The sequence below is a fragment of the Acanthaster planci genome, linkage group LG14 (assembly GCF_054643075.1).
Source record: "Acanthaster planci isolate LZ-2023a linkage group LG14, COTS_SCS, whole genome shotgun sequence".
NCBI lineage: Eukaryota > Metazoa > Echinodermata > Asteroidea > Valvatida > Acanthasteridae > Acanthaster > Acanthaster planci.
In genome coordinates, this window is record NC_141790.1 from 5,869,383 (window position 1) to 5,892,017 (window position 22,635).

The following is a 22,635-nucleotide window of genomic DNA, read 5'->3' on the forward strand; positions in this document are numbered from 1 at the left end:
TCGAAGAAAAAAGTTTTCAAGCAACCTCACTCAAAAAAGTGACTTTCCCTGTTTATTATAGTAACAACAAATACTCCATCATTGGACAGGGGATGTGAGATTCATGGAATAGAGTCCGTCTTCTGGAACCACATGCCATATTGAGAGCCTAAAACAACTAGATCTGGCCATATATCATTCATAACCACTTTGGTATTTCAACAGTTACCAAATAATTGTTCTTTCTGAACACGTCAGAAACTTTGCATTCTATTCTCCTCCACTTTTCTTATTACTGATCAAAAAGGCTATTCAAATTCTGTAAGCTAATATTCAACTGAAAAAAAATGCTCAGCCAAGATGTACAGTACACTACATTTATTATCTCTGGATATACATGTACCTCATTTGCACCAATCTACATGATGTACATACACATGTCAATCAATTTCAAAGAAACTACACACGTTCATTGTTTATTTACCTGTACAGAGCATGCTTACCAATCTGTTGTATTGAATATGGACAATCTTTTCGGTCAAGAAACATTTTCAGTATTCTGGTATAGCTCTCTTCTGGCTCTGTGGGGTTCCATCTCCAATCTGCAAAAGTAAAAGTTTCATGTTCAACACCAGTATGGTAAATTTACAAGTAAAATAGTACTGTGGGATTTTTTTACATAAACTGAAATGCCCTTGACTTAAATCAACTTTCATATAAATTAATGCACATTTCTATCTAATCTCAAAACTACATGCAAACATGTCCTATGTCATTCGTTATTGCCTACAATAGGCCTACATGTACGTGTACGGACTGATGACATGCTTTGTTTACACACAGTGTTTGTGTTGAACCACGGACCATTTACCCAGGGATCTGCAACCGCGAGTGGCCCCAGTGCAAACACATGTGCGACTTTGGTTCCATGCTTGTTACAGATTGTTACCCCGCAGGCGCTCTCAACTTGCGACCACATGACACAGGTTGCAGCATGCAGCATGTACAGTGCAGCTGTGGTTATGCCGAGATGACGCGTCGATGCGGTGCTTAAATCTATTCATTTTGACAAATAAATCTTCTTCATTTATCGATTTCAAGGAGAAACAAAGTTTTAATGAGGCAAAATTCCCCAATTTTGTGGTGCACTTTTCTCAGAATGTATAGGGTGAAATATCTTAAGCAGCAATTTTTGACAAGGCTGTACCCTAACTTAAAACATTACACGAAAACAAAGTGGTACACAGGATTATGTTTTATTACATGAGAAAGTGTTACATAATCCAATTTAACTTCTGCTTTGATATTGTGCCAGCTGTAACACGCACTGAACCAGCTCTGAGCTTAAGTTGCACATCCCTGGGAAAATGGTCCATGGTTGAACTTTAAATCTGTCATCCTCTCCCGGCTCCATTCAGAACGGGCACATGTAAACAAAGCGTAAAGTCATTTGGTACATACAGTGTAGGCCTTTTAATTATTAATCATTCTGCAAATACTTTTTGGCTGTTTTCATATTTTCAAAAATATGCAATGTACATTGTACACTGCCTATGTACATGTGTATGTACAACCGTATATTCATATCTTGCCATCTCTCTGAAAATTCCATAATTTTCCTCCATTTACATTAACACAGAGATGTTGTTGTCAATAACAGCAAAAGGCCCTCCAGCCCATTTCATAAGTTTTGTGAGTGTTTGTTGTGATGGCCACAGCTACCAGGTGATCCATCCAGCATCTAGAGCACTTGAGGAAGGACCGGCATTGGGGTCATATTCAAATCGGCATGTGGGGCTGCTCACCGAAAACGTGTCATCTGGAAACATTAAACCACTGTCTTATAATGAACCCAGTTGCACAAAATTTGAAACAATTCTGAAACAGTGATAAAAAAATAAACACGATCAGATTTGAAAGAAAATATGTGCACCGTCTTTCCTATTTTGCATGTGAAACAACTTCTCAAGTTTATCCAAACAAACGAAATAATGTGGCATGTGTATTAGTACCCAACAAAAACATCGGTAGTAAATTGAATATTTTGCACAAGAATCATTTGTCCGTACATGCAGCAGTTAGTGCATGTTGTTGGAGTACATGTACATGCACATGTGCATATCATGGCCAACTGATCGACAGAAAGTCAAAATTTAAATTGATCAAACTATTAAAGGACAATTTGCCAGAGCTCTAACATAACATGGTAACCTTTTTCAAACACTTTTTCAATGAAGACATGCAGCATGTGTAAAAAAAAATTAGAGAACAATTAAAATTTTCGTGTTTAACAAACCCTTTTTTAAGTTCAGAAATGTAACGCACTCAGACATTTTTCACCCATTTCCTCCCAAATGTCACTTGTGATTAACAACAAACGTATCATAAAATGAAATCTTAAGCCTGATTTTACTTCTCTGGAATAAATTCAGCAAACTTTTACAAAATGCGCAAGATCTCCGCAGCTGGATTTTGGTATGATTGTTTGCTTGCTGGCGTCACCATTTTAACAAGCAACAGAAAGTGACTGCGACTTTGCCAATTTTAGTGTATACACACAAACTAAATGGAAGGGGTGAACAGTATCACATTACTCTCGCAATGTCCTATTTGCTCTTTGCACGCTGCTGCAACAGGTATGCAGAGCCTCAAAGTGGCAATTTGTACAATCGTTTCAATGCAGCTTTTTGAAATTTTGTCCAATCACTATGCAGCACACCCAAAATTATTAAGCAACACACAAGTGAATTACCGAACCAGCTATTTTTAGTGTGTAAATCTGCCAGATCCATGGCAGCAGCGTGCAAAGAACGAATGGTACATACGTACTTGAACTCAACACTGAGACGAGTCTGCAGGCCCCAAAAGCAACGACCGTATAGGTAGCGGGAACCACTGTAGGAGTTTGCCTGTGCATACGCATGCTGAAAATAGCTGACTCGTCCAAAAAGGTTTGGAACTTTGGGCTGAACACCGTCAAAAAGATTGGATGCTTTTTAAATGCAGATGCTTTCTCACTTTAGATGCTTTCTCAATTTGGATGAAATGAGATTTTGAGTAAAATGCATGGACCGAATGACAGCTTTACATTGGAGAAAAATAAATTTTTTAAAATATATTTGGAGTCAACAATTTTATTTCAATCTTAAAAACATGTTTGGAATTTAAGAATTCATTCCAATCTTGGGAAAATGTTGGATTTATAAAATCTTATTCGAATTTTGAAAACATATTCACTCTTTACAAATGTATTCTAATCTAGAAAATATGAAAATATTGTAGCGCTGGCGGGTCCGGCTGGTGGGGGCGCCAGCTCGGACCCGCATGGAGCTAGCTGGCTGTGAACAGCCCGCGGTTTTCCCGCCTCGCGCCTGCGCAGTCCCTGCCGTCAGGCGCCATGTTGTGAAGAGCTTGTCGGAAGAGCACATTGTGGTGCTGCCAGATTGCGACAGAATAAAGCAGAGATTTTTGTGACCAGAACAGTGAGTTGCACCTGAGTGTCGTTCTTCACAGCGTCGAACCCTGTGCAGCGGGACAAGCTACAATATGTTCCATCTGTACAAATTCATTTGCTCTTTAAAAATTCATTCAAATCTACAAAAACACACATTGCATCTTTTGAAAAAGACATTCCGTTTTGCAAAAACGTGTTCCATTCTTTTTGACCTGAATTCTGCTTCATATCAGACCTCTTGAGCAAAGTCTAAGGGCCAGGATAGAAAAAGCCTACGTGTAGGTATTTGTTGAAAAAAAAGAAAACTTCTCCCTCGTAAATTAGTGTTTCTTCATTAGGTTTACGACTTCTGGTACTTTTTAAGCCATGTTAATGAAGATAACTGGTGGCCGAGTATGGAATTCTTACCGACTGTAAATCCATAGTATATACATGTACACATGTAGTGCCCTTAAATTTAAATAATATAACATATATGTTTGTGTTGCTGGTTTCTGCAACAAACTGGCATTTTCTTCACTTAATTTTCATTTATTTCATTTAACAGCATTTGCATTCATTCAGTGTTTAAAAAAAACTGAGTACACAGTGTTTGTGAGAGGGGAGATTAATGTATATTTTCAACGTCATATACATGTGTGCTACTAAGTCTAGCTATAAAGGTCTTGCCCATAAATTTGAAGGTCTAGACTACCTGTACATCACTGGTCTGGAATCACCTCGAAACAGAATGGCATTTTTGTCAAGAAATATTAATTTTTCCCTTTGCTTTTTCATGTGTTTTACATCCGAATATTAACCACTTCATGCCGGGGCATTTTTCAACGTTGAGGATGCTGGGCCGGCATGACTATCATTTTTTCCGTTTTCAAAATCTTTCAACAATTCATCATTCTATTCAACAGTCGTTTATAGCCGCACAGAGTAATCTTTAGGTGACCTTCATTGATGCCCGAATATTTCAGCCAGGCCTGCAGCCTTATAAACAGAGCCCAGATTGTGCGGTGTTATACAACTGTCTTTGTTCACGAACCTGGCTCAGTGCACTGCTGACCTCTTTTCAACAGGGGCCAGGTTAGCATGCAGCAGTGCTATGCGGCTCATCGCTGCGGTGGTGGAGAGCTTTTGTCCCCGGTGGTAATCCGCTTGCTCTAAATGCCCCAAACCCTGGTATACGGTTTCAAAATAACGCTGGATTATCACCAATTTTGAGAGTGAAAAATGCCGGTAATGCCCAGCAGCCTGGTCTTTTGTTCGGAGTACGGTCTTTTGTTACAGGGCCCTGTTTCCTTTGTCCGAGGTCGGAGACCCCGGCCACACATATAAACCATACGGCTCCGATTTCGGAGTCCCCAGCTAGTAGTGGTTAAAAGTTGAAAAATAATGGATCAAATATTCAGCAAAGCCCCAGGTTCTAGACAGATTTATAGCGAAACAAAACATCTACCAGTATCTGTATATACATGTACATGTATGTCTTCATACACATACCTCTGCCCAGATGTCTGCAGATGAGTGCTTGAGCTAACATCATCTGACCACATCGCAACATACAACCCCAGCCCTGATCAGTGGTCGGTCCTGTTCCACCTTTGTTGTGGGGAAAAAAGAGATAAAAAGCTGCAGGTTAGTGTACATGTATGTTTTAAAACTGAACACAATGCTTTCCACATTCTTTGCATGTAAGTTAAAATTTTGGCTTCCCTGTTTATCAGCAACTTTAAACAAAGCATGCTGCTCTTGTACACATATGTGTGCAAAGCTGTTTCTACGGAAAAGTGTTACATGAACATACAAGTGTATCTTTAGGAAATGACATAATTTTTGTGTGATTCAATACACATTTCTCTATCTTACTCTCCAATACAATTATTAATTTCCAACCATTTTTAACTAAATAAACACACGGTGAAAATAATTTTGTATATACGTGTACATGTACGGTACAGCATTACCAATTTAGTTTTTTAACCACTTCATATAAATTTCTGGCTAACTTTGAACACAGGAGTGGCTGGAAACCTCAAGCCCATTTCCATTCTACTCAGACTGGTATCCATACTTACCAGTTGAAGCATTTTTTCACAAATGTACATACACATGTAGGCCCTGAACAACCTCAAAGGATCCCTCAATTTAATGTAAACCTACTGGATTATGTAAGTGAAGATGTTCTTAATTCCTAACGGCAGTAACAACAGATGAACTTTAAAACACGGTTTGTGCCCTTATGTGCAAAACTCAATTGTGAGAGGTCATGACAAGGTCATCAGGTAGTGCAGGATTTTATACATAGAGGTTGGCTAGCTGCCAGGGCTTTTGTCAAATAAAACAATATGAATGAAAATTACTTTATGTCAGGATTGATGACAAAGCGAGAGCGGACTGTGTAATATTCCAGCAGTACTGGGATCACGCACAAATTGTGTGGTTAATAGGCCTCTTTTTATAACCAAAGCCCTAAATATGCTCTACAAACCCAAAGAGTAATACCAAGAAATATGCTGTTTCAAAATTATCTTCAAATTAAAGCTACATGAATTTCCTCAGTGATTCAGCCGAACTGTGGATGAGGAATTGAACAAAAAAGCAGGAAGGATGTTTCTGTACGTACAGAAGCATTTCAAATCTAAGTGTTTTTTCATTTGAAAAAAAGGGAAATGTTGATAGGTGCAAGTCATAATGTCACTTGTTGAAGTACTTATACGTTGAAATCTCGACAATAATGAATTTGAACCTCAGGAGAATGGAGCTATCCTGAAAATTATTTATTAAACTAAACCATTTCATCATGGTACCTTCGTGTGGCAAAACTTTCGTATCGCTTAGTCATTTAACAAGGTGAAGCGCTGCTATTTTTTCAATTCGGCTTTTCTATGTGTGGTCACATGGCCTTTCCTTTTGCGGTCACATGGCCGCTGCAGTGTCAGCGATTGGGCTGCCTGAAAGGGACTACAATTGGGCCCGCGTTGCAATCAGGTTAGTTTCAGTGTCCCAAAAGCCAGGATTACAGTTGCAGCTATGCTGATTTATGAAACGTGCATACAACTGGTCCTCTTGAGAAAAGAAATGCACTTGCGATGGCTCCTAACTCTATATAGACTTCCGATAATTTCATCGCCGTGTGAAGTATTTTGGTGGCGGTTTTTTGAATCAGAAACTTCAAAATAAGTGGATATAATGGTGTGGGCATTGTTCGTGTTACGGCGGTATTTCTGTACTTTAAGCCTTTTAACTCGTGACGTACATAGCACTGATCTGTTCCGCATGTGACTCGACCGGCGCTCACCATGTGTGCACACCACGTGCGTACCGCATGTACGTGGTCATGCAGCATCCTGGACATTTAGATCAATGTGCTACGCACTTTCTATGTACCAAAAATAACCGTGTTTTGGGCATATGGTCACGGGGTCGCGCGGAATGCCATTTGTTATTAAGTGATCTCTTTTCCGGGTACCCAGGTAACCGATGTTACCAAAAAAGGGGTACCTGGGTACTGTAAAAATACTCAGAAATGCACACCCCTACTGGCAACACTCACCTCCATAAGATGCAAACAGGATCTTTCGGTCGAAAAAGTTCCAATAATAGTCCTTTCCCCATTCTTCAAGGAGGAATTTTGCAAGCTCATTTTTGAAGAGCCCATTACTCAGCATCCTGTATCCACTTTGTCGTAGGATTTGTTCTGGACCTGTTACGTTGTAAACAGTGTCTTGTGCCCCTCTCAGTTTCCTTTCACCGTCTTTAATGGAATTGGTAACATATTTGTCAAAACAAACATGTACCTCTGTCGCCTGTCCGATGCAAGTAGTTGAGAGCAGAGACCGTGATATTGATGCCAGTGATGCGCCCATGTTTGTTTCAGCCAATGTAGTATGGAGAAGGAGGCTCCCATTGTATATCTGGACGTAACTTCAGGGCAGATTGTCATCTGTGATCCGTCTGCAATGTGTCCAGCTTACGTAGCAATGCTGATTTGTCTGTTTTCACAATTGAACCATCGCTGTGTGCAAGTGATAACGGGCATTCTGTGATGGGGTGGGCGAGAACGTTGCAAAGGTCAAGATTTCCATTTTTGGCCATCACCACATGCGGAGGAAGACATCCTGCAGGCTTTCAGCCCTGTTCTTGGCAGCAGGTGGCACCTTGGCCTTTTTCTGCACATTTTCTGATGCGAAGTTTTTTACATTCACTCTCTTCAAAAATCGATTGCTGCCACTGCCCACTCAGACTGAAACTGTGACCTTAATTCCTTGCCTCGGTGCAGTGTATTTAGCAAGTAGGTCTCAGTAGTCTTGGATGCAGCTCGACTGGTTGTGATGTTCACAAGCGAGTCACAAGAAGTGTCTTCTGAAAACGGATGACAAAATTTGTCATCTTGTCGTTCAGTGCCACCATCTGCTAGTTGTCCTGCCTTATTCAAGATGGTCAACTTTGAGCCGCTGCAGTTTCTCCAACCTCAAAACCAGCATAAGCTCTCAGCTCTATCACTGCCATTGCTCTCTGTGAGGGACCTCTGTAAGGGACCATTTGTGCATGGCATTTTCTGAGTTCCGACAGGCGATTCCCCTCATCTCTGAAGCTGCATCCAGGTTCATCGACTGCTCTAAGGACAGGTCCACTGCTGACCAACTATAATCCTTTGCCGTGCGTCTAATAGAAAATGCCCCTTTCTCTAGGATCTCAGGATCTTTTCTGATGGAAGAGCATGCCCCATTTTGCATAGTTGGGCTGGTTTAGAGTGAAGAATATGTCCCTACACGGCTGGGAAAACATCAATGAAGGCACAGACATCATTTGTCTTCACACTTCACTGGAATTCTCTGAGGAGTCGGTTAATGAGGAAGACACAAATACCCCAGTGAGCTGTGGGCTGCAAACTTCCTCTGGGGACATCTTGAAAGAACTGCTCATATTTTTTTACATGTTGTGTAATGACTGGATCCATGAGATGAAACTCAACCTGGCCAGGGTTAGATGGAATGGTGTTCCACACCACTTTAAGACACTCAAGTTCCTCCTCTGATAGGGTGTTGAGGAATCGTTGGTACATCTTGCGTTCCATTACATTGGCAATTAACTCATGAATTCTTGTGCAGCGGTTGTAAAATTTGCCTTTAGTAAAGCGTATGACGGACCCTTCGGCTAGCATGTCTGCCTCAATAAGGATATATTCAATCCCACTGACGCTTATCATGGTACCAACTGCTCCGTAAAAAGGAAGTTCAATGTGGAAACAGCCAAGCATGATCAGAAGCTTGCCAAATAGGGGTCTTTGCATCGAATAGCCCTCCAGAGCAACTGCCAGGTCGTACGTCACAACTCCATACCTTTGGCCAGTTTCGTGCACAACATTCACGCTTTGAACCATCGTTTTTCGTACAACATCATTATTCGTCGGAGATCTGGATATTGGATCCATGTATGACATTTGCTGGACTGGCAGAACATCCTTAATAAATCTGCTGATGAATCCACGGTACAGAGGAGTCTTCCCATTGTCCAGCCTCCGCATCCAATACAGGTCCAGGGCTTGAAGTTTCAGGTTTCCCATGGCTGTGAGAGACACTGCATTACTGAAGACAAAAGATGCTTTCCTTAGGGCCTTTCTAAATGGTGGAATCTCCCGTCCCTGTTCCTGGAATGATTGCCGATTTCTTTCTTCTCGAAACTCCGTGGACTGTGAGCGGATTGGTTGATTACAAGTCTCTAACATATTCTGGTACATGTGTCCAACTGTTGCATTGAGGGTATCTTTACCGTCATGAGTTTCAACGGTTGCGTCGCTGTTATCCTATACAGTTGCATTGTTGCAAATCTGGATTTAAGTGGATACCATCAGGAGTATCACGTAGGTAGGACTCGAATGTGTATGCCAAATTCTGTTTCCAGTCCTTTAACCTCACTGTAATTGATACAGTGCCCTGTCCTGTTCAGGATCATCAAAGCGAGTTTCGATCCGGTCAGTGATGAAAGGCCGAGGCCCATCATGTTACGCTTCCACGGTCTAACTGGTCCATGTGTGACACTGTAAGTGGCATCAGATGCCATAGCAGTCACCTTCCTCTCAATTGCTTCCTGAGCATCACTGCCAGATGGAGTCACCAAGCCACTCAGTGGACGTCTATAAAACAAGGCCAATTGAGGTGGTACTTCTGGGGTAGACTCCTTCAGGTTTTGAACCCGTAGCTGGACTTAGTGTCTGTGTCGTTGCCAGTTTCATTATCTGTGCACGGAGGTGAAGTGCAGCCCATCTGAGTTTGTCATCTTCTTCATGCTGTTCAGAGTCATCAGAGATGTTAGCCCTTGCATCTTCGTCAGTCATGGCTTAATTGCAGATGAAATTTCCCTGTCTCTGACAACCCTTTAAACAGAAAACAGTATTTGGTAGCCAATGGCTCCTAAGGGGGAAAAATCTAGGCACCAGCACTTTTATGAAAATTCAGTAATCACGTTTGCTGAATATTCATGAACGTACGTACACACATGTAGTATAAATACCCTGAGTTTACATCGTCCATCCATGCTGAAGAATCATGAGCTGGCGCGGCACACGTCCACCACACAACTTGCATACAAGCGCTAATGAGGTCAATCCACGAAATCAGGGTTTTCGCCAAGAGTTCAGCCACGGACGTTATGACGTCTATAGTTTCAGCGTGTCATATGACACTCTGCTGCATGAATTGTGCTATTTCTGACACTCTAAATCACAGCGACACCCTTTAATTCCAGCATGAGCTCCGTTTCAGGTTTTATTTACGTTGCAGCAAAAAAGGCAGCAAAAATGGAGCCCATGCCATGCCATTTTCTAAAAATGGCCCTGGTGTCCATATATAGTGCATCAACAACGCATGTTCAGATCGGGGACCAAGCCAAACCTTGACACATGTAAAGTATGGTATATGTACATGTAGAGCCGGGCGGCGCACTCGGTGCGACGCGATGCGACTTGCGCTGCCATTTCTACTTTTCTGGAACGAACTTTGAGTACATAATCATTCCTTTTTTGATTTTTAAGCATACTCAAAATTGTTCAAATACATTTGTATGTAGTTTTTAAGCTACAGTATCTTAAGTTGCAAATGGCGACTAGACTGTGAAAATATGATCACATTAAGAAAATTTTGGTCGCATTTGCGACTGATTTAGGCACTATTTAAAGCGTTGTTCTCTGATTAGTGAGAACCATTCGTATTCCAAACTCATCTGTAACTTTCCGAAGCAGATTTTGACTTGTGTAGGATTGAGTATCAGCCTCATCCCCATCAGTGCTGATATACTCAGCTTTGTACAATTCCACCAAGCCTGACACTAAAACTGATCGGTTCTGTACAACATCCTCTTCAATGTAGGAGCAAATTGCCTCAGAGGCAACTTTGTGAAAGTGATTTCTTGATTCTGTTGCTGGTTTTAGAGTTGCATCACAGTTGGTTTCTAAGTCAAGTTCCGCACAACATGATTTATGGTACATGGCTTCCTTCGCTACAAGGTCAACTTCAGATCCAAGTTGGCCCCCGGATTCTTTTGTTCTTTGTGTGTTGTGACCTTTTGCGTAGTTATTCTGCCCCAAAGGTTGTTGCCACCTTTAGCAGTGGTTCTTCTACGCCATGTCTTTTCTTGCATGTTTTTCCACAGAATATGCATTCACTCTTTCAGCAATCCTCGTTCACCCGACTTTGGCACGTAGCTTGTCTACCTTGTGTCAACTTTGTCTTTTTCTCGGCAGGGAGATCATGCAGCAGTTCGGCTGACTTCCCTCTTTTTACTGCTCTAAACTTCTTCTGGCAGGATGAATGGAATCTCAGAGGAGAATCCTTGTTTTGAGCTGCTAAGATTCTTTGCGTAGCATTACCATATTTGTCAGAAGCCGGGTCTTTGCAGATTTTAGCAGCATTTTGTACTTTTGCCCATGTTGCTTTGTTAAATGTTTTTAACTTGGCATCTTCAGCAGTTAACTCCTGACAGATGAACCATCCAGAATATATAGCAGACCCCTGGTCGACTGATGGTGATGGGTGCGGGCCCATCTTCAAGGCATTTTGCTCAATCTACATGTAATTACATGACCACCAGTCTTTTCTGAAAAAATTACAACTACAAAAATAATAACGCACAAAGGGAAACAAATGCAAGGAGTTTGTGAGAAACACATTTTTTCAGTTAAGTCTACCCACTTAAATTTTTTGTAGAGAAACATGCAGCTTAGGTTTACTTTCAGCTGGTTTCGTAATAATTATTTAACACATCCGTTTGCATCCCAAAAGGTAAATTCCCACAATGTACAGGGTATATCACTTTAATACAGGTTTCCCAGCTAAAAGCAGCCCCAAGTAATTCCACTGGCTGGCATTTAAAATTCAAAAGCATGTGTGTCGGCCAGCCGACCCCAGCAAGCTCGGTGGTCGAGTGGTTAAGACATCTGCACTAGTAAGCAGGAGGTCGTGGGTTCGAGTCCCACCCGAGTAAGCTCGTGAGGTTTTTTCGCAAGCTCTCGGACAAGCACTGAGCATACAGTGCTCATTAATATATGTTGGGTACGGGCAAACCGTTATATATAATTAACATCTCCCCAACGCAAAAATACATCTTGAAAATAGTTCACGGTACACGCTGCTTCATTTGACTCGGACCGGCCAGCCGACCCCAGCAAGCTCGGTGGTCGAGTGGTTAAGACATCTGCACTAGTGAGCAGGAGGTCGTGGGTTCGAGTCCCACCCGAGTAAGCTTGTGAGGTTTTTTCGCAAGCTCTCGGACAAGCACTGAGCATACAGTGCTTATTAATATACGTTGGGTACGGGCAAACCGTCATATATAATTAACATCTCCCCAACGCAAAAAAAATACATCTTGAAAATTATCCAATGAGAGCCTGAGCTAGTCATGTGGCAAAGGCACGTTCTGGGGAGCAGTTTGCCCCAGAGTTTTGGCAAGCTGGGCATTCCAAACTTTGCCACCGTGCTGACTACATGCCTGCTGAACTCTGTCTGTGCTCTACACTACTTTTCTTTGGACTGGAGGACTTCAAAATCCAAGTTTTCCCCTTATGTTCACGAGTGTTGGCTCTATCTTAGGTAAGTTTGAGTTCCCATTTAAATAATTTTATACTATTGTGTATCTTTTCTGAAGTTCAGTCAATGTATTTTGCACTGTGACTCTTGTTGTAAACTGTGATAAGAAGTTTACCGATCGATTACGCGAAGTCTGGACTTTGGGATATTTTTGAAAAGTCCAAACAGATTTATGATGTTGAAAGTTTTGATATATATGTATCTCGTAGTTTCCACTAGCCAGTACTGTTCTGAGACTAGATCTATCTAAAAGAGATGTTCCCTCAGAAAGCTTTGCTTTTTCATTTAGCTTAGGACATGTGTTTCGTGAACTAATTGAGGCAGTTTGAGTTCACTTTTCAATCACCTTGACTAATAACTTGGTGGAGACTGGGAATAAGTTGTGCTTTTCACTGCATTGAGAAATATGAGCAGATTTTGAATACATGTGTAAGTCAGGACTTATCACCCATCACATCCATGGTGTAAGTTATAGACTGGCTGCAGTCCTACAGTTTGGACTGATGCTTATGAAATGCTTTTCCGACGTCTATGGTTTATTTGAACAGGGTTTGTGTATACTCGGTAGATTTTGATATGCGTTGAACTCATCAGAAGATAGAGATATAAATTGTCTCTTGGTCACGCTTTAGATTTGTTTTTACATATACCTACACTGTATATATATAACCAGTCTGATTAAGAGTTGGAGCTTTCCTGTATCGATTCCTACATCATGTGTGGAACTGAGAAATGTATTCCCAGGGAAATTCTGTCTAGTTTTAAGATTTGTTCTAGGTCAATGCCTCAGATATTTCTCCTTCACATGTTGACTTACATGCAAGATGGTATTTTCTTGTGAGGTTTTCCTACATGATGTACAGCTACTAAAGCACGTAACTCATAGAAAGTTGGTTGCGTTGGTTTGACCCTGTAAATGTGGTTATAATAGTAATGTGGCATGGACCTCTATGCTCTCTATCTTAGGCTCTCTATCTTAGTTACTGAACTGCATGTTCTGAAAGAGGGTGCCGGACGGGAGTTTCTGTAGTCCGCTTGAAGAGCTGTCTCCAGGCCTCTCAGCCACCAAGCTACATATATTGTGACTTGCAGACACAGCACAAGTACACCACAGTATCTGCTGCACTAATCACCAGCATCAGCCTTGCAAGATCCGCAAGTATTCTTTTGCATTACATTTCTTCTGTTGAACTTTGCCCTTCACTTTTGCCGACTGCCTACACAACACAACGGACTCCTGTCATCCCACCTTGGAGCGACTCATCACAACTCATCTGTATATGTATCTAGAACATTGGTGCCAAATTTTTCTGGAGCTCAAAGTGTATTTTAACTTGGCAGGATCCTGCATTTTCTGTAAACCTCATATTTTAATTTGTGGCCATCTGAATTGGTGTTCTCTACATTTACTTTATATTGCTCGTATTAATTGGCTTGGCTGTTTCACTCCAATAAAGCAAATCTCTTTTGTATCATAAATCCCGAATTGTGTGAAGTCAAGAGTTTTTTCAAAAGGGAATTAAATTAATATGAAATTTGGTTCCTGCTATTTTGAAATGTGAACCAAGGGTTACACATGCATTCAATTTCAGTAACTATTTAGCATTATTAGCTTTCCTCTGTAATGTACATGTACTTTCAAATCAAACAAGTCAACCTGTTATATCGTTTACTCAAATTTGTATAAGACCTCAATTTACATACAAAATAATTCTGCATAAACACTATAGCATACTATGAACAGAGCTTTGTTTTAGTCATGTGTAGGCAACAGTCACTAGATCTGAAATGATGATCTCAAAATGTAATGAAATCTCTGTAAATATGGACAGAGACCTCATCATAAGTGCTTCACCATGTTCACAAAAAAAGGACTATGTTTCTTACCGAAATGGGGGGGTTCTTGGGGTCCGAAACAAACTGGATTACTCAGATTACACTTGGTAGGTAACAAATCAGCAGTTTCTCAAGGACAGCATGGCTGAGAAGATGGCTGCCTGTACAGCCTAGAACTCACAGCACACATTCCAGCATGTCCAATTACACATGGGCACTCTGGGGGGGAGGTGTGCAGGCTCTTTCACACTCTAAAGAGAAAGGTCTCTAACATCCTCTTTCAGTTTCAAGAAGTAAGTAATCCGAGTCTTATTTATAGGATTCTAAGGCATTTACGAAACTAACAGCATGTGAGTATTGCTTAACAAAACTATTCTTAACAATTGAATGCACAGACTGCCACAGTGTCATTGAGAAACTTAAGAATTTACCCCCCCCCCCGACCACGTATTTGATTCCACAATCTTTTGTTCACTTTTATCTGGCATTCACATAGTGGAAAGGATCGCCTAATCAGTTTTTAATTATTACTAATTACTAATACTAATTACTACTATTTAATTATTATTAGAGCAAAGCAAAGACTACCAGATTTAATAGGAACCAAAATATGCTGTAGCTCAAGAATAAAGCACAGAATATAGACAAACAATAAAAACACATGTACAGGATACAAAGGCATCATGCACAACCATCAAGAAAATGATTATGGAACAATGTTCAATAGAATAGCAAACACAACTAGAGAAGTATTTGTAAAGAAGTACAAACACAGAGCTGTTTCGGGACTGTTTTACCAACAAAATAAGTATTAGCAAATGTGATGAAAAAACCTGGCATTAACAAACTATGAGAGAGTAAAAATGATGAAATCAAGACCACATTTTATCCTGGCACTTGCTGCAAACAGAATGTTGCGGAGGGCACGGTTGATTTTATATGGGTTTTTATACATTTAAAGGAATATTTAAGTACTCCAAATTTAATAATACATCACATGATGATGTCATCATGGCGTAAATATTTTAGAATTATCTCCGTTGTATAGTTAGTGCTTGCTGTAAGTTTAACGATCATCAACGATTACAAAGGTACGAAAATAGTGCCTCGAAAACGAGTACAATGTCAAGGGGCTGAAATATTGAAAAATTAATAATAAATCACATGAAGACGTCATCAAGACGTCATAAATTTGGATGTGTCTTTGCATAAGGGTCTTTGTTGGCTGTAACTTTGAAGTTGATCAAAGCTTTCAAACTAACCCAAATGCTGGCTTGAAAACGTGTACAAAGTCAAGGGGCTGAAATAAATATTGAAAAAACAAGAGCAAATCACATGATAACGTCATCATGACGTCATTTATTTACAATAATTTCTGTATCAAGGTCTTTGTTGGCTGTCACTTTGAAAACGATCAAACATCCGAAAGGGTTCAAAATTGTGCCTTGAAAACGTGTACAAAGTTAATGGGCTCAAAACCTCATTTGGAGAAACACTGCTCCTTTAAGTTCGTGTCACGTGATTTGCGCTGAAACTGAACATTTCTTATAAAATATTACTTCATATTCCTACTCTTAGGCATATTTCAAATAAAATAACAAAGCGTAAAGTTACCGATTTCTCCTTCGTTGTTATAGTAATCTTGCGCCGATGTTAAAGACTACTTGTTAACAGTTTGTTGAAAAATGAAAGCCCAGGCAGGTGTAACCATAATTCTGCCATAGCGCCCTCATAGCCTGATTTAGGACAGTCCGAAAACTGTGTGCAAGGCTGACTTGACAGACGTCCAGATCCTTTAATAATGGTATTATTGGCGTATCATTGTGTAATACGGTTTTCGGGTACTGGTTGACTGAAAGCCACCTTTGGGGCTGGGGGAGGGAGGATGCTTAATCTAACAGGGCAAGGCCTGATGCAATCATGTTTCTGATTGGGCGGATGGCCGGGTAACAACCAATAAGGTTAAGCGTGCTATTGCATCTTGGGCTCATCCTCTTTGGTCACATGCCTTCACTGGGTTTGTGTTGCACAAAAAATTCTCCGCCAATCACGGTTTTGGAATTGACACCTCGCACCTCTTGAAGATGCAGACATGTTCCCTGATCATGGGAAACAGAGGAAGGAAGCGGAAGGCGCAGGAGGCTCCTGCTCAGCAGAAAAAACGGCTGGTACGCGGCAGAGCACGATCTGAGTTTCGAGCCATCCAGAACTTTCTCGCCACGCCGTCACAGCCTGACTGCGGCCAGGTTGGAGAGTGCCCTCGCACGGACAATGCCGGCGATTCCAGAGCTACCTGCAGCATTACATGTACATTATCTTCATGTCCTGCGGAGCGCAGCGGGCCGCAACCACAGACCCTGTGAAGTGCCAACACTGCGGTGCCATCATCGGTACAGGGCCTTGGGAAATACTCGTTGGGTCTTCCGGTTCTCGCTGGCAGCCAAGACTCTTGCTGTCCCCGATTCCCAGCGCCTTCGGCATCCAGCAACACATGACACAGCGGCAACATGTGGCACTGTCGACAATACCTCGGCATGACTATCGCCTGCCATATCGGTAACACCCCAGGCTGGCCAGTTGGCTTCTTTGGGACTCACTCACTCTACAGTCAGTGCAGTTACTAACTCGGTACCCCAACCTGGTGGGGATTTGGTGGTACTGAGCCCGCGGCTCAGCACCTCGGTGGTATACCGAGCTTGGGAAGAAACGTCCAGCCTTCTTAAGGAGCTGTCATAGGTCTCTTGGCTACAATCCACACCATACCTAGTGCCAGTGCTCCAGTTGTCAGCACCACACGTCGCAGCTGCTGGTCTCTCAGTCATGCCAACATAGGCCAGTCATCCCCTAATGTCACCCCCGGTTGAGTATAGGCCCATCAGTACTTACTTTGGTGGTACCGAAAACCCAGTATTTTTCATAATACCATTCAGACCAACCAGGCCAGTACCAAAGAATCTGAGGGGATTTCAGTTTCTTCCTCACATATGCTAAGTGGTGGGGGCCCCCTCACATCCGTATGTGATCCCTTGGGTGGTGGTCTGCAAACTGGTACAAAGGAAAAAATACTTAGAAATGAGTTTTTGGAGCTTGACATGCTGCTCAATCGCAAATCCCCAACCAGTACCACTTCTAACTTAACATTCACTATTGGATAACAGTGGGCAGCTAAAGGTCATTGATAGAAAGAAAAAGGCTCAGATAAGCTCAATTCTTGCCTGGACCAATGCTTTTCTTGTTTATGCATCCATATTCTTAAGCGCACACCCAAACAGGAGTCAAGAGGCTTTTGAAGTATATGCATATCATTAGAACACCTGCAGCGCGATTTCCTGGCTGGGGTTGAATTGAATACGACAGGCAGTTCAGAATGTGCCAGCAGTCTCACCCAACTCGGTCATGAGTAGTAATTGACGGGGAACTATGGGCACTTTACATGACCGCACCTGTTACCCCTAATGCATATGCCATGTACGCTAAAGGTTCAAAGGCAGCCCAAGGGGGAATGTGCTCAGGGAATTCCTTTCGCTGATTCCCTCAACAAACCAACAGCAGCACAGGCATGTGCTTCGTATTCAATCAATCCTCATGCCTAAATTCCCAATGCAAGTATACTTATCGATGCCTCGGGTGCAATGCTGTTGGACACGGACTCGCAGCAAAGGCAAACCATCCCCCACCACCCAGTAAATTCTGCGCAATGCATCCTGCCTGTAGGTTTGGCAGCCTTTGTATATGCTGTCTTGCTCAAACACCAATTAAGCTTTCCCCCTTATTGACCTTACTGGGGCAGTACCCTGCCAAGGTTGAAGCAGAGAAACTGCACAATGGCTTCACCAAGGGCTTTTGTCTCAGGTTTAGTGGGTCTCGTACCCCCTTGCAGTCTGTAAGGCAGCGCACGCAAACGGCCTTAGAGAAATTAGATAAAGAGGTCCTTTCGGGACGTATGGCTGGCCCATTTTCCACCCCTCCATTTGACAACCTTAGAATGTCCCCCAATGGTCTTGTCCCCAAGGCAAAGCCCAGCTCTTTCAGAGTAATTCATTACTTGTCGTGATAGATGAACACTGCTCAGTCCACTATAGCACTTTTGACGATGCTCTGCACCTTGTTGTGAAGGCAGGAAAGGGCTCTTTCCTTGCTAAGGCTGATATCAAATCAGCATTTTGTCTCCTACCCATTCACCCCAATGACTTCTGCCTGTTGGGAATCAAAATCCAGGACAAGATCTATGTGAATAAGGCCCTTCCCATGGGGGTTTCCTGTGTAACGGCCCTTTTTGAAACTTTTTCAATTTTTTTTGAATGGGTGTGCGAACAGCAGTCCGGATCATTGATGACCAATATTGGGCTTTGGACTCAAACATGCAATTCTTTACAGATGCCAGTGGGGGGGGATTGGTTTTGGGAGATTCTACAGTGGCCAGTGGTTCACAGGCAACTGGCTACCTAATATCAAAGCCGCCAAACCATCCATTGCTGGGCTAGAATTTTTTTCGGTGGTTGTAGCCGTAACACTTTTGGGCCACAACCTGCGAGATCGACATGTCATCATCTGTTCTGACAATGAGGCTATTGTTGCCATCCTCTGTAGGCAGACTTCACGATGTAGCTCGATCATGCACTTGGTCTGTTATTTTGTATTGTGCTGCCTCAGCGATAATGTGGCTTTCAAAGCTCAGCATATCCCAGGTAGCTCAGCATATCCCAGGTGTGCATAACGAGATTGCAGATGCTCTTTCCCGTTCACAGATGTCTCGCTTCGGCAAGCTCGCACCGACAGCAGCTGTAGAAGGGTTACCAGTCCCGGCATTTCTTTGGACGCTATAGATAGAGAAGTCAGGGGTCTACACGCAGCATCAATGGCTAAGAGTACGTGGACAACGTATCAAAGGGGGCTTACACAATTCCAGCATTTTCGCAGCAAACTGGGCTTCCATTAACTTGGCCGGCTTCAGAAAATAACATAGTCTCGTTCATTGCCTGTATCTCGCTAGCTGGCTTTGCTCTTGCTGCTATTGGCACATACCTTGCAGTGGTGGCCTATGTGCATTAGGTGCACAGGTTGCCTGACCCCACGGTCCCCTTCTTGGTCCACAAATTAAGGGAAAGCCTCCACAGAGAATCCCACAAAACCGATATCCGTTACCCAGTCACAAGAAGACCCCTGCTGAGGCTTTGCCAGATGGTGAGGGGCCTAGCATCCTCAGAATTTGAAGCTACTCTTTTTCAAGCAGCTTTTCAAGAGGCCTTTTTCGGTTTCCTGCAGGTAGGGGAATTTACCGCCTTTCCAAATCTTGTGATTGTTCCCACATAGTGGCCTTACATGATATTCAGTTTGAAGATAAGGCCCACTCAATTATGACCGTAACCCTAAGATTCTAAAAAACAGACCAGAGAGGCAAGTACGTAGTCCTGCGTTTTCACAAGACTGGGTCATCCCCGTTGTGCCCAGTTTACGCAATGACCCAATACGTATGCCTGCAGCCCCACGGTGTGGGCCTTCTGTTCATTCATTTTGAGGGGTCCCCATTAACTTCTTATCAGTTTTGCTGACCTGGTGCAGCTTGCGAGGTGCTCGACTGGAGGCCCTAGTTACAACTTTTAAGACAGCAACTCTGCAGTCACCCAGTACCACACTCTATACTCATCCATTTAGGCACAAATGACTTGTTTTCCACTCCTGTCAAGGAGATTAGGCAGCGGATAGAGGAGGGATTGCCGACCACACGTAACATGTTGCCCGACACAAGCATAATTTGGTCTGATATTCTCCCACGGCTCCTTTATTTTGGGGAGTTGAAACGAAATGCAGGTAAAAAGAATGTTCGTGCCTTGAACAGATTCACTCAGAGAATCTGCATGGAATTGGGAAACGCAAAACAGAAGTGTTCATTCCCACAACCTCTCAGCTTCCCAACATGCTCTGTACCACCATGACGGAGTCCACCTGTCTGCCTTGGGCAACGAGACCTTTCGCAACAACTTGCACTGGGCGATGGAGTATTTTGCAGTTAACCCTCACTCCCTCCTTTATCCACCTTTGTTGCAGTCGTAGGGGCTTAATTTTCAACTACAAATATATATTACTATACTTAAATCGGGGAGGGGGGATGGGCAATTTCCTGATTCAGGAAATTGTTTTACAGTTTTTCTCTTGAGTAAATGGGTCCTGGCCTACCCCAGCCCTGGTGTTTTCCCTGCTGGGGTGCTCCTGGTAGCCTGAGGGATGGGGTGGGCTGCCTAATTTTTGTTGGTCAGAGAAAACTGGCATTTTTAACCTCCTTTGTTAGTGCTGGAGACACGTAATCACTTGCTTTTAATGGTGTTAATCACATATGTAAGTCAAATGTAAATCTAAAGTTCATCTGTTTAAAGTTTTTTGTTAAGTTAACCAATTGCTGTTCGCAGAGGTCATGTTTATGACACATATATTTGTGTCAAGTCGAACAATCAAAATGTTTGATCAAATAAATCTGTAGGTTTCTGATAACCTGTTTTGTAATTATTGGAACTTGTATTGTAATTACTGGATCTGAAGTTTACTGGTGTATGAGAGTTTACACTCAATAAAACCCACTGGAGATAGTCATGTCCAAGTGGCAATTCCGTTTCTGTGTGTACCTCATTTCCTCCTGTCCCAATACGTTTTTCGGGTGCTAGTCGGCCGAAAACCACCTTTGCTGGGGGAGGGAGGATGCTTAATCTAACAGGGCAAGGCCAAATGTAATCATGTCGCTGATTGGACAGATGGCCGGGTAACAACCAATAAAGTTAAGCATGCTTGGTCGTGCTTAAGTGTGGTTGGTGATTGTATTTACCAAGGGATTGTTCGCTTGAGAAAGTGTTCTTGCTTCCCGGATGGCGCTTTCAACTCGTTGTGCAATCTCTTTTGCTTTCTGAAGATTCAAGTCCTCCATAACTAGTCATTCTTGAACTTTAGGGCTGTTTGTGTTTTCTACAATTTGATGCCTAACCATTTGGTCCATGAAAGATTCAAAGTCACAGGTTTTAGCCGAATCACTTCATGAAGCAATGTAACTTTCTATAAACTCGCCGACTTGTTGTGCACATTGTCGAAATCAATAACGTTCTGCAACGAAGTTAAGCATTGGTTCAAAACGGTTCTCTAAGATTTGCAGGGTGTGGGTAAATGGGTCTGTTCCTTCTGGAGGAGAGTCAGTAGAACCCACTAATGAAGATAAGATTCTCAGACCTTCAACACCCAGACAATGTAGAAGTAGGACCTTCTTTCGTGATGGACTAAAATCATTATCACCGCCAATTGCAGTTCAGAACAAACTGATCCACTGCTTCCATATCACCGGAGGTTTACGAGGGTTTTGCAACAAAGGAGGAGGTTGAAGTTTGCCAGCAAACCCTCCAGATGCGGAGCCAAAATGTTATAATGTAGAAGCAACTAATAACCAAAAGAATGGAACAAACACAAAAAATGGCTGTGCAAGAACTTCAATAACCTTTTATTACGAGACACATCCTTATATACACACACTGCACTATTAAATCCATTCAACTGTAAAGTAATGAATGGAGCCAATACCCAATCAGCATCTTAGTTAGCTATGTATAAATTCATCAGGTGAGTGTATACTTCCTCTATGGCATGTACTTATTCAAATCACATAAGACCACAGCAATGCTACTCACAGCTGCTTTCCTTTGGATTACATGTACTTTGGGCTCTTAAGAGTGGGAGAATGCACCGTCACTGGCAAAGAGGGGTCAACGTACGAGTTCTCACTTGATCGACATTGAATTTACTGAATCAACCTCTCTCCCGTTATCAGTTCACAGCAGTCTTGCACAAAAAATAGCGCCATGCTGGTCTAGTGGCCTAACAATATGGAACTCACTCTTTTCGCATTGTAGCGGCTGCCACAGCAGCACTGAATGGGGCTTCGGCAGAGGTTATACAAAACATGGGCAGATGGCCTAGTCGTGCGTTCACATCCTACATAAGAGGGGAATACCTCAAGCATCAAATCATGCAAGGCCAAAGTAAGTTAGGGTCAGGGCCTTAGTGGGCGGGGACACCGGCCCCAAGTTGAATCAGTAAAATGAGACCCACAAAAGTTCTCTTTCTATTACCTTTGCAGAGTGGCCGCAACCGAAATGGCTCCTTGGGGACAGCCTTATTCACCGAGCCAAAGTCAGGGCATCAGCTACAGGAACGTTGGACCTGGGCACAACCAGCACCGAGATACATGTATTCTAGCTGGGGAAAGGTGGAACAGTGCTCCACGACTTTCCCCACCACCTGCGGTGTCTCCTATAA

At 42.5% G+C, this 22,635-nt stretch overlaps 1 protein-coding gene across 9 annotated transcripts in view; it reads right to left on the bottom strand.

Moving 5' to 3' along the window:
• Positions 1–14,758, bottom strand: part of LOC110975735 (cysteine protease ATG4A-like) — a 105,179-nt gene extending 90,421 nt beyond the window's left edge. For 3 of the 9 annotated variants that reach the window (XR_015427630.1, XR_015427632.1, XM_087145516.1), the window contains exons 1-3: positions 14,395–14,713; positions 4,925–5,023; positions 483–581 (exon numbers count right to left, since the gene is read on the bottom strand). Coding sequence is in view for 2 of the 9 variants with exons in the window: in XM_087145516.1 (XP_087001642.1) it covers positions 483–581; positions 4,925–4,985 (160 nt within the window). In the remaining 7 variants the exon portion in view is untranslated. Of the gene's footprint in view, positions 1–463; positions 584–4,924; positions 5,024–14,394 lie in introns of those variants that run through there. The other 6 variants (XR_015427627.1, XR_015427626.1, XR_015427631.1 and 3 more) reach the window with 5 other exon arrangements.
• Positions 14,759–22,635: the final 7,877 nt, after the last annotated feature.